At 41.9% G+C, this 13026-nt stretch overlaps 1 protein-coding gene across 1 annotated transcript in view; it reads left to right on the forward strand.

Annotated features, from left to right (window-relative positions):
• SPTLC3 (serine palmitoyltransferase long chain base subunit 3) overlaps window positions 1–10865 on the forward strand; it is a 157243-nt gene extending 146378 nt beyond the window's left edge. The window contains exons 11-12 of the mRNA XM_043883774.1: window positions 1019–1148; window positions 6819–10865. Of these exons, the coding sequence (XP_043739709.1) occupies window positions 1019–1148; window positions 6819–6932 (244 nt within the window). The 3' untranslated portion in view covers window positions 6933–10865. The remainder of the gene's footprint in view (window positions 1–1018; window positions 1149–6818) is intronic.
• The last annotated feature ends 2161 nt before the right edge of the window (window positions 10866–13026 follow it).

The following is a 13026-nucleotide window of genomic DNA, read 5'->3' on the forward strand; positions in this document are numbered from 1 at the left end:
AGGACTCTGTGAGTGCACACTTCTTTCCCTCCCACCCCCCTCCCCATCCCCCCCTTAGTCCAGCCAATGGGTTTATTATCCCTGAAGGCACACATAAAACATAAGAAGACCCTTACTATTTCCTATCTTTGACTTGATGGAAAATAAAATCCTTGTCTCTGGAGAGAGAACGTGGCTTGGGGTTGTCTCCCGTAGACCCTCTGATCCTGATTCTGAAATTACAGTCACGAAGTAGAGGCGTCTGAAATCTCCACACTATTATCGGTACCGTATTATGTATTTAAAGCATATAGGTTTTCATCTAACAAATTGTTTCTTTATGTAGTTGCATTGTGTTGCGGTTCTTTTTATTGGAGTATAATTTCTTTACAATGTCGTGTTAGTTTCCATGTACAACAACATGAATCAGTCGTATGTATGCATACATCCCCTTCCTCCTGAGCCCCCCTCCCACCTCACCCCCACCAATCCCACCGCTCTGAGTCATCACGGAGCAGGACTGAGCTCCTTGTGTATGCAGCAGCTTCCCACTAGCTGTCCATCTTACACAAAGTAGTGTATATACGTCAACGCTCCTCTCTCACTTCATCACACCCTCTCTTTCCCCTCTGTGCCCACAAGTCCCTGCTCGAAGTCTGTGTGCCTATTCTTGTCCTACAAGTGTGTTAGGGCTTTTATTCCTTAGGAACTCTACAGACAAAAAGTTTACATATATGCAAATTTGTTCAACCAGGGTCACGGGCATGTCCATGTCCATCCACATTTTCTGCTCGATGTCAAAGACTGAACACACAGTTGTGTAACGAATGGGCCATGTCCCACAGTATACACACACAGTTATGGGTGCCGGCAAGTGACTGGCTGCCACATTTCCTGGTCAACTGTATTTGACGGAAGTTTCATTACTTCAGTTATCTTCTACTTATTTTTTAAAAACAAAGTCATTAGCCACATTCCTTTTTTTTGCAGTAGAATTTCGTCATCTCTCACTTAACCTCCTTCTTAATCTTTCCCTTAGGGCTTTTGCAAGGCACCTATTAAAGAGAAAAATCGGCGTGGTGGTCGTTGGATTTCCAGCTACGCCTCTTGCAGAAGCGCGGGCTCGGTTCTGTGTTTCAGCAGCACACACCCGGGAGATGCTGGACACGGTGAGTGCCCGCAGCCCAGGAGCGGCAGCGGGACGGGGGCCACCTCGGAGTCTGGGCGCCTTCTTTTACAGAGCTTGCTTGGGTTTCCCTAGATTTCTCTTGGATGGTGTAAGAAAACAATGCCAGTAACACCCACTACTTTAAAAAAAGGGTTGGGGGGGAGTCCCAGGAATGCACAACAATGTGATCAACTCAGCCGATACAAAAGAAAATCAACTCAGTGAAGACTTGAGTCAAGTCGCTGTTTTGGTTTCACAGCAAAGACTGACTGAGAAGCCAGGCGTCCTGCTCTGGGCTTCTTTTTAAGCGCTGATGCTGATTTCTTGTGCTATTTCAGAAGCAATTGCCTACATCCTGGCACTGGCCATAGCCACTATGTCCATCACAAGAAAATAGGACTCAAATAAGCCACATTTGGAAAGCCAACAGCAAAGACAGACCTATTGTAAAAGCTCATCCTACCTGAGGTGCAAAGGATTTCAAAACCATTTTACCATTTTACTGTCCTTAAATTTCAACCTCTGTATGAATGAATAATATCACAGATCCAAGCCAGGTCAGTCAGTTTGGGGTTGATGAAACTGTCTCATGAAAATCAATGCAGTTTAGCAAACACTATCAGGTGTCTGCTCTATGCAAAACTCTGGGGCAAAAAGTCTAAGAGGACATACTATAAACAGGCACCTCATAATAACACCAGAGAGAATAAATTCATCTAGTAAAGAATGACAACCACAGGACAGACATTCTAGATGGCAATCTAATAAAGACAACCACAGGAGCATGGAGGTGCAGTGAGTCAGCACATGTATGGAGCTATTTTGAGCAAAATAAGAGATGATGAGGTCAAGGGCAATGGGAGAAAAGAAACGAATCTAGGAACAGACATTGTGCATGCATGGATCTGCCAAGACTTGGCAAATATTTGGATGCAGGACACATGTGGGCCAGGGAATCAATGATAATCCGAGGTCTCTAGCCCTCTAGTGAATGAAGAACAGCAGAGCTAAGTTACTAGGAAATAAGGTATGTGGCAAAGAATAGCAAATCATCAGCAGGACTAGGGGAATCAAATGAGCTCAGTTGTAGACATGTAGGGATTACATGTCTATGAACCATCGGTAGAAAAGTTCAACTATTATACACAGGGTGGATAAATAGTGAGGTCCTACTGTATAGCACAGGGAACTAAATTCAATATCCTGTGACAAACCATAATGGAAGCGAATGTGAAAAACAATATATATATGTATAACTGAATCACTCTGCTGTGTAGAGAAAATTAATACAACATTGTAAATCAACTATATTTAATGAAATTTTTAAAAAGGAAAAGCCAATTCTAGAGCTTAGGAGAACATGCAAGACTGGAGTTTTGAGGAATTTGAGGAACTAAGGGGAGATCGGGGCTTCCCAGGTGGCTCGGTTGGTAAAGAGTCTGCCTGCAACGTGGGAGACCTGGGTTGGATCCCTGGGTTGGAAAGATCCCCTGGAGAAAGGAAAGGCTACCCACTCCAGTATTCTGGCCTGGAGAATTCCATGGACAGAGGAGCCTGGTGGGCTACGGTCCATGGGTCACAAAGAGTTGGACATAACTAAGTGACTTTCACTTCACTTCAAGGAGAGATCACTAACATCAGTGGTAGAAGAAAGAATTGTCCAAATATAAGTACATGGGCCAAGGGCAGACTCCAGAAGTGCCTGCATCTGTGGGTGGATCACAGATGAAGACGTGGGCTCAAATGGAGCTAGTGCAATCCAAAAAGTCACGAGCTGGTGTACTGCCCAACACTAAAAAGGCAAAAGCTTCAAGTTGGGGGAGAATTAGCAGAACATCCAAATGCTGTAAGAGGGGAGAAGAAATCATTAGCTTAGCAGTTACCAGGAGCTTGCTGTTGCTCAGAGCAGAGCGTTTTAGGGGAGTGAAGGGAACAGAAATAAGAATACAAAGAATTAAAAATGAAGATGATACTTTGAGCTCGAATTGCACACGTGTGCAACCACACACATACACATGGATCCATATCTTTCTGCTTCACCATTATATCTTTAGGACTCAAACCAATGTATAGAACATAGTATGTGATGCTGGGAAAGACTGACGGAGAAGGAGGCAACACAGAAAGAAATGATTAGATAGCTTCCCTGACTCAATGAACATGAATTTGAACAAACTCCAGGAGATAGTGAAGGACAGAGGAGCCCAGCGTGCTGCAGTCCACGGGTTCACAGAGTCAGATGTGACTTAGCGACTCAACAACAACAATAACAAAACACAGTAACGATTCATTAGATGATGTATTAACAACTGAACTAACCCTAGGTTTTGAGATGATGGGAGAACTTTGCTATTTCTGTTCTACATTGTCCAGTTTCTCTAAAATGAGTGCATATTCCCAGTATATTAATTTTAACAAATCATTTCTTCTAAATGTAATGAATGATGGTAAGAAAGGGTAGACAAGATTTTCGAGAAGTTTGTAAAGGCAATAAAAACCAGTTTAGAAAAAGCTTTTGAAAGTGGAGGGAGACTTGAGCATGTTTACACTTTGATAGAAGAAGGGAGTTATGAGCAGAACATTGCAGGTGTGGGGAGAAGTCGAGGTGCCCAGATGCAAGCTCTAGAGACAGCAGAAGGGATGGGTAGCCTGGGTGAATTTGCATCTTATTTCTGACCCAAACAGCATTGAGGAACTCAATGAATAGCCAGTTCAGTAGATATCAGACCCTGTGATTGTCTTCACGAGTAGTTCCTACAGATTACCTGGTTTGGAAGAGGCATGGAACTCTTGCCTAGACAAACGCCTCTAAACTTTTGAGATCATCAAATCAATACAAAATTTTGAGCATTGGAATCCATGGAAGAGCATGGAAGAGAATATGAAAAATGACCCCTTGAAAAGTCAGGGCATTAAAGTGGTTACTGAACATAGACAACACTTGCCAAAAATGCACATTATTAGACAAGTCTATTCAGTGACCGTGTTTGGAAGAAGACAGAAACGGGGCCACTTTACAAACACAAAGTGGCTTAAAATGTACCTCTTCTAACATGAACGGCAGTCCTCAGTAAAGGACTGAGGTCAGCTTTAGTAGTAACAGTGGTAGTGTTTGTTGCTCAGTCACATCTGACTCTTTGCAACCCTATGGACAGTAGCCCACCAGGCACCTCTGTGCATAGAATTCTCCTGGCAAGAATACTGGAATGGGTAGCTATTTCCTTCTCCAGGGGATTTTCCTGACCCAAGGATCGAACCCAGGTCTCCTGCATTGCAGGCAGATTCTTCACTGTCTGTGCCACCCAAGAAGCCCAAGGTCAGCTCTAACCTCCTTTTAATCCTCCCACCTTCCAAATAAGAAGTCTACATATGACCAACACTGACTTTCTCTCTCTTCTTAGCAGCATCCTACCCAGAACTGGCCCCCTATTTCCTTAGAATCCTTTCATGCACGAGTCCACAGGTGGCAAGTGACTCTTCCCAGATGTTACGAAGATGGCTCGGGAGTGTGCATTCCCTGCTGCAGCAAAAGCTGCATAAAGTCAACTTTGCTTGAGTCCTGGTGTGTTTCAGGCAGTTGATCAATGAGCCTCAACATAAATCCATTTTGAGATTTATGCATTACCAGCATATTATACACATTTTACAACAGAGACCAAAAACAGTTAAATAGTTTGAGATACTACATCACATCTATCAGAATGGCTGTCATCATAAAGAACGCAAGTCACAGGTGTTGGCAAGGACGTGGAAAGCAGAGAGCCCTTGTGCACTGTTGGTGGGAACGTAAATTGGTGCAGCTACCATGAAAAACAGTACAGAGGTTTCTCAAAAGAATAAAGTAGAACTGCCACATGACCCGGGAATTCCATTCCTAGGCATATATCTGGAAAAAAATCCACTAATTTAAAAAGACACACACACTCCCAATGTTCATGGCAACATAATTTATAATTGCCAAGATATGGAAGCAGCCTAGGGGTCCATCAAGAGACGAATGGATAAAGAAAATGTAATGTGTACACACACACACACACACACACACACACAATGGAATACTATTCAGCTATAAAAGAGAAAGAAATTTTTCCACTGGCAGCAACATGGATGGATGTGGAGGGCATTATGAGGAGCAAAATAAGTCAAAGACAAATTCTGTATGATATTGCTCATCTGTGGACTCTAAAAAAATACAACAAATTAATGAATATAACAAAAAAGAAACAGACACAGACATAGAGAACAAACTAGTGGTTACTACTGGGGCAGGAGGGGCAATATTGGGGGAGGAAGAGCAGGAGGCACACACTACTGGGTTTAAGGTAGACTCAAGGATGCATCGTACAACATGGGGAATACAGCCAGTATTTTGTAATAGCTGTAAACAGAAAGTAACATTTAAAATTGTATTAAAAATAAAAATATACTTTTAAGAGATTGAAATTAATAAATAATTGAAGTCCTATGCTTCCCTCCCACATCATCCATGAATTGTCTCCCATCTCCCCCAAGTATATGGGTCCTTCACTTTCAAAGCCACCAACCTGCCCCATCTCCCACCTTCAGCAAAAGCAGTAGAAACTATCCCAGACTTATGCCACTTAAAATGTAATGTCTGTTGCTTTTTCTTAGTGCTTATATTTGGTATAAAAGTTAAGAAAATGCATTCAAGTGAAAAGAAAACTTTAATCACCCATAATTCTACCACCTATAAATAAACTATTCATAACATCTTAATAGAGATCTTAACGGATGTCAGTTTGAAAGTCTTCCTAACAGAGAACGTCCATAACCCCATGAGTCATTTATTCTGATGTTAGCAACTCTTACTTTCCATTTTTTCAAAACATTAGACTCTAATATCTTTCCATTTTCTTTTGACTGATTGAGAAAAAACAGAACCAAAAAAAAAAAAGCATGCCCAATTCTGTAGGATTAGCAATAGACTGGAAGGAAAAATTATATTGTGTATATTCTGGACTTCAGTTGTTTCATTTGTAAAATTGTATGTTTACCTGCCTGGATTAAGAGAATTGAAATAGATGAGTTCTTGGTCCCTTGCGGTTTTAAACTCTATTATTCTATGGAGCATAGAGCTGAGTATTTAAAAGCTGAGAGTGGGAGGGATGGGGGAGGCATGGGAGAGAGAGAGGAGGATGCTCATTTCCCTATCTAGGGATTAAACCCTGGTCTCCTGCATTGCAGGCAGATTCTTTACTGTCTCAGCCACCAGGAAAGGAGTTAGTTACCACCATGTTCATTTTCTTCCTGATCAGGTTGGTTTCTTGTGTCATGAAGACTTAGCTCAAATGTAATCTGCAAACTTTTTTCTTTTTCTCTCACAAGTTTATACTGTCATTAAATTTTAGAAATAAAGACTTCCATGGTAAGCATAAATCAAATGCGTTTCTTCCTCTCTTTACATCCCCACAATACCTTAAACACACGTAATGTGGAGTTAGACTGTTAAAGAATACGAAATAAAATGCATTAGCCTCTAACATTCCTCTAGGGCTGGTTTATGAACCTAAGCGTACTGACCTGGATCTTTTTCCTTTTCTTTAAAAATCAAATAAGCTGGCAAAAGAAGAGTGTGGTTTTCTGTGAGGCCTCAGAGGGCAAGGCCACTTGGGAGTTTAAGTAAAACTAATGGAAGGCAATCTCTTTGCAGGTTTTGGAAGCCCTGGATGAGATGGGTGACCTCCTGGATGTGAAATATTCCCGGAACAGGAAGTCAGCACGCCCGGAACTCTATGATGAGATGAGCTTTGAACTTGAGGATTGAGTTTCCTGGACCTAAATGGACCCTAAAGACTTGGCCAGAAAGACCTCCTTCCTTGCCTCAAAAGGAATATAAATGGATTTCTCCTCCTTTCTAAGGACAGTTTTGGTTTCCAAAACAATTTCATTGAACCAAGGGAGACACAATCGTTGTGTTTTTAATGTCTCTGCAGAGACATTAACGTTCTCCTCCCCCAAGCATCCTGCCACAAACACACACACACCACACACACATTTCTTAGAATATTTGTAATGGCAAAGAGCCTGCGTTTTAGCTGCTACTGTGCAGCCTCTTCAGTCCAGACCCTTTTAGGAATTCCAGCCAAATTAGAGAGTTTTGATTTTTTACTTCAGTAGATCTCACCGTGTGTTTGCTAATTTTATCTGCAGATGGGGGCAAGGGCGGTGGGCGGTAGCTGGACTCCTTGTTACCCATGAAAGAACCAGCTAGAACTCATTCATATCATGGGAAGTTCCAGGCAGGAGGGTAAAGAAATGTTGCCTCTACCATTTGCCACATTTGGACTTTTTCCAAGGACAAGTGTCAGAAGCCATATTGAGTGTTTGAAGGGAGAGCACAGACCTGGCCAGCAAGACCAAAGACGTCTTTACAGGAAACTTTCCTTCTCTTCTTCCCGGTTTCCTGCAGTTTCATAGCCGAGTTTTTGAGGTTTGGAAAATGCAAGACTTTTGTTTCATCGGGAAGAGGGAAGAAAGCAACCAGCCAACTGTAGGCCTGGACTAAAATGATGAAGGTGTAAGGGTGTGAGCGTCCTTGGTGCGCTGCGGACTGAACCTTTCGCATCGGTTTTACTACACTGAGCAACGAGCTGTCCTTTTCCTGCTGAATGTGGAGGACATGGGGAAATTCAAGTTCCTCTAGAGTGGACTCCCAAGGCTACACTTGAAGAACGGGTGTTTCAAAAGTGACATTTAAAAGTAAATGCTACTCAGCTTTTCAGTTCTGACCCCTCCATTCAGACCCATTAAACAGTTAATTAAACATTAAACTGTACTGTGGCACAAGCACTCCACTCGGCTGCTAAATGGGCTTTACTTGAGTTGCCGCTGTCTCTCTCTGTCTGTCTCTATACATCTGCCTGTCTGTCTGTCTCTCCCTCTCTAAATGTGAACACAAACTTCTCTGCAAAAGTAGCCCTTTGCTAATTGAATCTAGTCGGTATGGAAAAAAGCCAGTAGAAAACCTTATCTTTAACAAGCCCCCAGATGGTGCCCAGATTGGGAAACTCTTAAAAAGCAGTGGTGACCTTTTACCAAAGCTTCTGTAATAGTTCAAATGAGTTACAGAACATTCCACTCCATCAAATGACACTCTAAACAAATCACTTCAAGAGAGGTTTGACTTCACATGACACAGATGGACGCGGCTCTCACGCTGCGCTGGAACAGAAACCCTGCCCACAGCCCCCGCGGTCTGGGGGCCCGGAGGCTCACAGCTCTTTAAAGGATAAAGGTGATCAGTGTGGAAAGCTTTTTATGGGGGAAACTATTACCTGGTGGCTAAGACGGTAAAGCGTCTGCCTGCAGTGCAGGAGACCCGGGTTTGATCCCTGGGTCAGGAAGATCCCCTAAAGAAGGAAATGGCAACCCACTCCAGTACTCTTGCCCGGAAAATTCCATGGACACAGGAGCCTTGTAGGCTATAGTCCATGGGGTCACAAAGAGTCGGACACGACTGCGCGACTTCACTTCACTTCACTTCATTACCCTAATAGGTACATCAGCTTAAAAGTGGATCCCATGATAAAGTTCCCCCTGAATTTTTGTAAGGAGTCCTATAAGCAGAAGAGGACAGGAAGTGGGTCCTGAAACTTCAGTTGCTCCATCCAATGGCTGATTTTGGTAACTAAATTCCAACAGAGACTAAATTCCAACTCAGCGAACCGGTGCAGCATTCCTTGTGCAAAGAAAATACATATTGTATACATGTGCCAAGAAACGGAAGACATGTAGGACTTTTCTCTTGAAAATGAATGTTTAAATGAAGTTTATATTAGTTAATTGTCCAAAATGAATCTTCATCAAGATGCCAGAGTGCTGAGCCATTGATTACATTCTCCAACATGAGATCAAGAACCTAGCTCTGGCAGACCGTCTGTGTTGAATATGAACTTGTGAGAACAACTGTAATCCAAATGGAATGTTTCCTGAGTACATTAGAGGGGTTCAGGTCCCAGAGGGTTAATAATATAAGGATATATGTCTTATAGAGTGAAATTGGTTAAGAGGGTACTTGTGAGAATTTTTCATTTTTATAAGAAAAAATCTACTGCTAAATAGAAGTATGATTTCAGTTCAATAGGTATTATTGGGTCTCCATAGCTATACCAGAGCAAAAAATGTCCCTTTGGTTGGCTTTGTTTGGAAAGATAATTTTCTAACAGAACTATAATGTCTTACACCCCCAACCCTCCCAACTGGGAAGAATGCATGTATGCATGCACACACACATACAAGCACACTTTCCCCTTTCTTTACAGAGCAAGAGTTTAAAGATTCAGAGATGAGAATCTGGCTGACTAACAAATAGATGGAAGATGCTATTTCTAAAAATGACCTTCAAGGGAAGCAGAAGATGAAGGATCCAGACTGATATTTGTAAGGAGGGTATATTTGCATAATAGCAAACTGGCATAGACACCTTCCTAATCTTACGGAATGCAATATCCTGTTGTTGACTATCTTGCCTTTCAGCATGTTTTGGTTTGACAGAGACCATGGGCTTCAGAATGTGCTAGTAAGCTTATTAAAACAAAGATCCTTGGGCCCCAAACCAGACTTCCACCGAATCAGAATAGCTCCAGTGCCCAGGAATCTTGCATTTCAACCTGTCTTCCCAGGGGATTGTCGACCAGGTCATAATTTGAGAACCAGGGCTTCCCTGGTGGCTCAGCTGATAAAGAATCCACCTGCAATGCGGGAGACCTGGGTTCAATCCCTGGGTTGGGAAGATCTCCTGGAGAAGAGAAAGGCTACCCACTCCAGTATTCTGGCCTGGAGAATTCCATGGACTGTATAGTTCATGGGGTCACAAAGAGATGGACAGGACTGAGCAACTTTCACTTTCATTGGGACTGGTAACTCTAGTAACTTACCAGGAACTTTGCTCTGATTGTTGGTGATTAAGAGTGTTTATTTTGTTAAAATAAATTAATTATTCTAAACTTTTCACCCCAATGGGACATTTTGTTCCCACTTCAAGGTACGTTCTCTTTCCCCAAAAATGAACCCAATGTTGAAGAATAACCTGCCATTCATTTGAACAAAAGTATCTCTTCTCTAGTTCTCCTTTGTCTCCTTTGTGTCATTTCTTACAAGATGTTCCTTACTCTTTTCATGACCTTGTTCCACTGATTGTGGTATCTTGTTTCCTTTTTTTCTTCCCACCCCTGAAAAAATATCTTCAACTTCTGATTACTGATTTATTCCAACAGTAGCTCTTGAGCCAGGTGAAAGTCATAGTCTCCAAACATGCAATGCTCCTCGGTGTTTGTCTTCAGAGATAACAAATACTATAAATGAGTTACTTTGACTTAAAAGTTTCAGTGAGGAAACCTTGGCTCTCTTAAACATAGGATTTGATTTTGGCAATAATAACAATTATAATTTGAACTTATCAGATACTTCCTTGGCACTTTTTCCCAGTTTCACTAAGAACAACATATTTGAAGTCTTTTTTCTCAGAATGCTGCATGGAGCTGTGTAACGTTTAAGAAATTAAAAGGAGTCTGTATTTTAAATGTTTCTGGGTAATTATTGTGGGACATTGTCTTATGGTGTTGTGGTGTGGTGTTTTATATGTGTATGTATGTGTGTGTTTCACTGAAACATTTGAGGTGACCAACTTCATTTCATTCTGCCTGTGATACATTAATTTCTTTAATAAACCAATCACCCAAATTGGCAATATAAAAAAGAGTTGATGTTTTTGTGTTGATTTAGTTTGGGTCACCCACTCCAATATTCTTGCCTGGAGAATCCCAGGGACAGAGGAGCCTGGTGGGCTGCCATCTATAGGGTTGCACAGAGTCAGACACGACTGAAGCGACTTAGCAGCAGCAGCAGCAGCCCTTAAAAAAAAAGACTAAGATTTGCTTTTAAGAATTTCACTGAGAAAAGTTGGCCCAGGGTGGAGAGCTGTGACTTGCGCTACGTCACCAGAATCAATGGTGCTCATCTCTTCCCAACTGGTTTCAGTGACATCACCTTGGTAGCTGGAAGTTGGCCTTGTTGGGGGTATTTGCACCAAAGAAACTGGCAAACACTGCAGATTAGTGGTCTGGAGAGCTGGCTGTTCAATGTTGACCAGGACACCCGTTGAGACTGCATACAATGTTACAATATCTAGGTTGGCAACAGAAGTTGCACTGTGATATCATCATAACAAAGGCTTCAGTAAGCCCCAGAGAAGCTATACAACTGAGATGGGCCTTTAGAAGTAACTCAAAAGAAGGCCAGGGAGCCAGGTCTGTCCCCTCCCACCTACTAATTATGGGATGCAGGCTACCAGGGCATCCCTGGGGGAAAGGGTAACTTAGACAAGATAATTCCTTTCAGTCAAGGGAAATTCTTGGGGAAGGACTCAGCTGTGAGCTGACAGCCATCCATCCACTTAAAACTTTTACTTCTAAAATGCATAATTAAATACCACTGAGTCTCTGAAGACAAAAATAAATATTTTATATTTTTTTAATTTATGCATGTAGTTTATTTTGTTATACATACCTATATATAATAAAATATTTATTTTTAATAACTAGTTATGTTATTCTCTTTAATGACTATTACAAAGAAATTAATGAATACAGTTTAACATTACTTTAAAGATGTTGACTTCCTGGATTATTTGAAATATTCAGTCAATAAAAAGATGACCCTAAAGTTGAAAAAAATTTTATTTCTAATTTACACACTTTAAAAAGTTTTATAATGGAAAAGTCTAAGTACACAATAAAACAGAGCAGTATAATAAACCCACACGTGCCTATCACCAAGCTCCAAACATTATCAGTTCACGGCCAGCCGTCTTTGTCTGGTGCCCCCTCCCACCAGATTACTTGAAGGCAACCTCCAGGAATCTTATGACGTCATCAGCATGTATTTCACTGAGCCTCCAAAAGGGTTCAGTTCAGTTCAGTCGCTCAGTCGTGTCCGACTCTTTGCGACCTCATGAATCGCAGCATGCCGGGCCTCCCTGTCCATCACCAACTCCCAGAGTTTACTCAAACTCACGTCCATTGAGTCAATGATGCCATCCAGCCATCTCATCCTCTGCCGTCCCCTTCTCATCCTACTCCCAACCCCTCCCAGCATCAGGGTCTTTTCCAATAAGTCAGCTCTTCACATGAGATGGCCAAAGTATTGGAGTTTCAGCTTCAGCATCAGTCCTAGCGATGTCTTAATTTGTTGTTTCAACCTCATTAAAAGATAAGTCTTCAGGATAAAAAGAAAAAAGGCACCAAAATGAGCTAAATTTTCTCTCACATCCTGCACGAGAATTTTCCAGAGTAAGAGTAGGAATTATTTCTGAAGCAGATATGTGGTGTCTGAAAGATAATAAATCAATCATTTGGGGACATTTGTCATGCACCAGACTCTGTATATGGATCTGCGACATTGGGACTTCCCTGGGAGTCCAGGGGTTAACATCCTGTGTTCCCACTGTAGGAGGAACAGGTTTGATCCCTCGTCAGGGAGCCAAGATCCTACATGCCGCCCAGTCCAGGCAATAGATGGAAAAAATTTCCCACTAACCAACAGTATATCATCCTTAAAAAAAGTAACAAAGAGCTCTGACATACATTATCTCCTAGGACTCTCTTGGAGATGAGTAATGGACTCACGGCCACCATATTGAAGATGTCAGGGGAGGAGCAGGGCCTAAAGAGGACTTCCAAGACTCTGACAGGGTGTTGCTTTTTTCTGCCCTCCTCCTTCTTGAGTCAAGTTTCTTAAAAAGTTATTTCAGCTAAACTTGATATATTAGCAGAGGTCATTCAAGCAGGAGTATGTGGACCCAGCTCACGTACTTGAAAACAAGGTGATGCCTATGACAGGGCTGAAGGGAGAAATTGTCA

Source organism: Cervus elaphus, chromosome 23 (assembly GCF_910594005.1).
Source record: "Cervus elaphus chromosome 23, mCerEla1.1, whole genome shotgun sequence".
NCBI classification, from domain to species: Eukaryota; Metazoa; Chordata; class Mammalia; order Artiodactyla; family Cervidae; genus Cervus; species Cervus elaphus.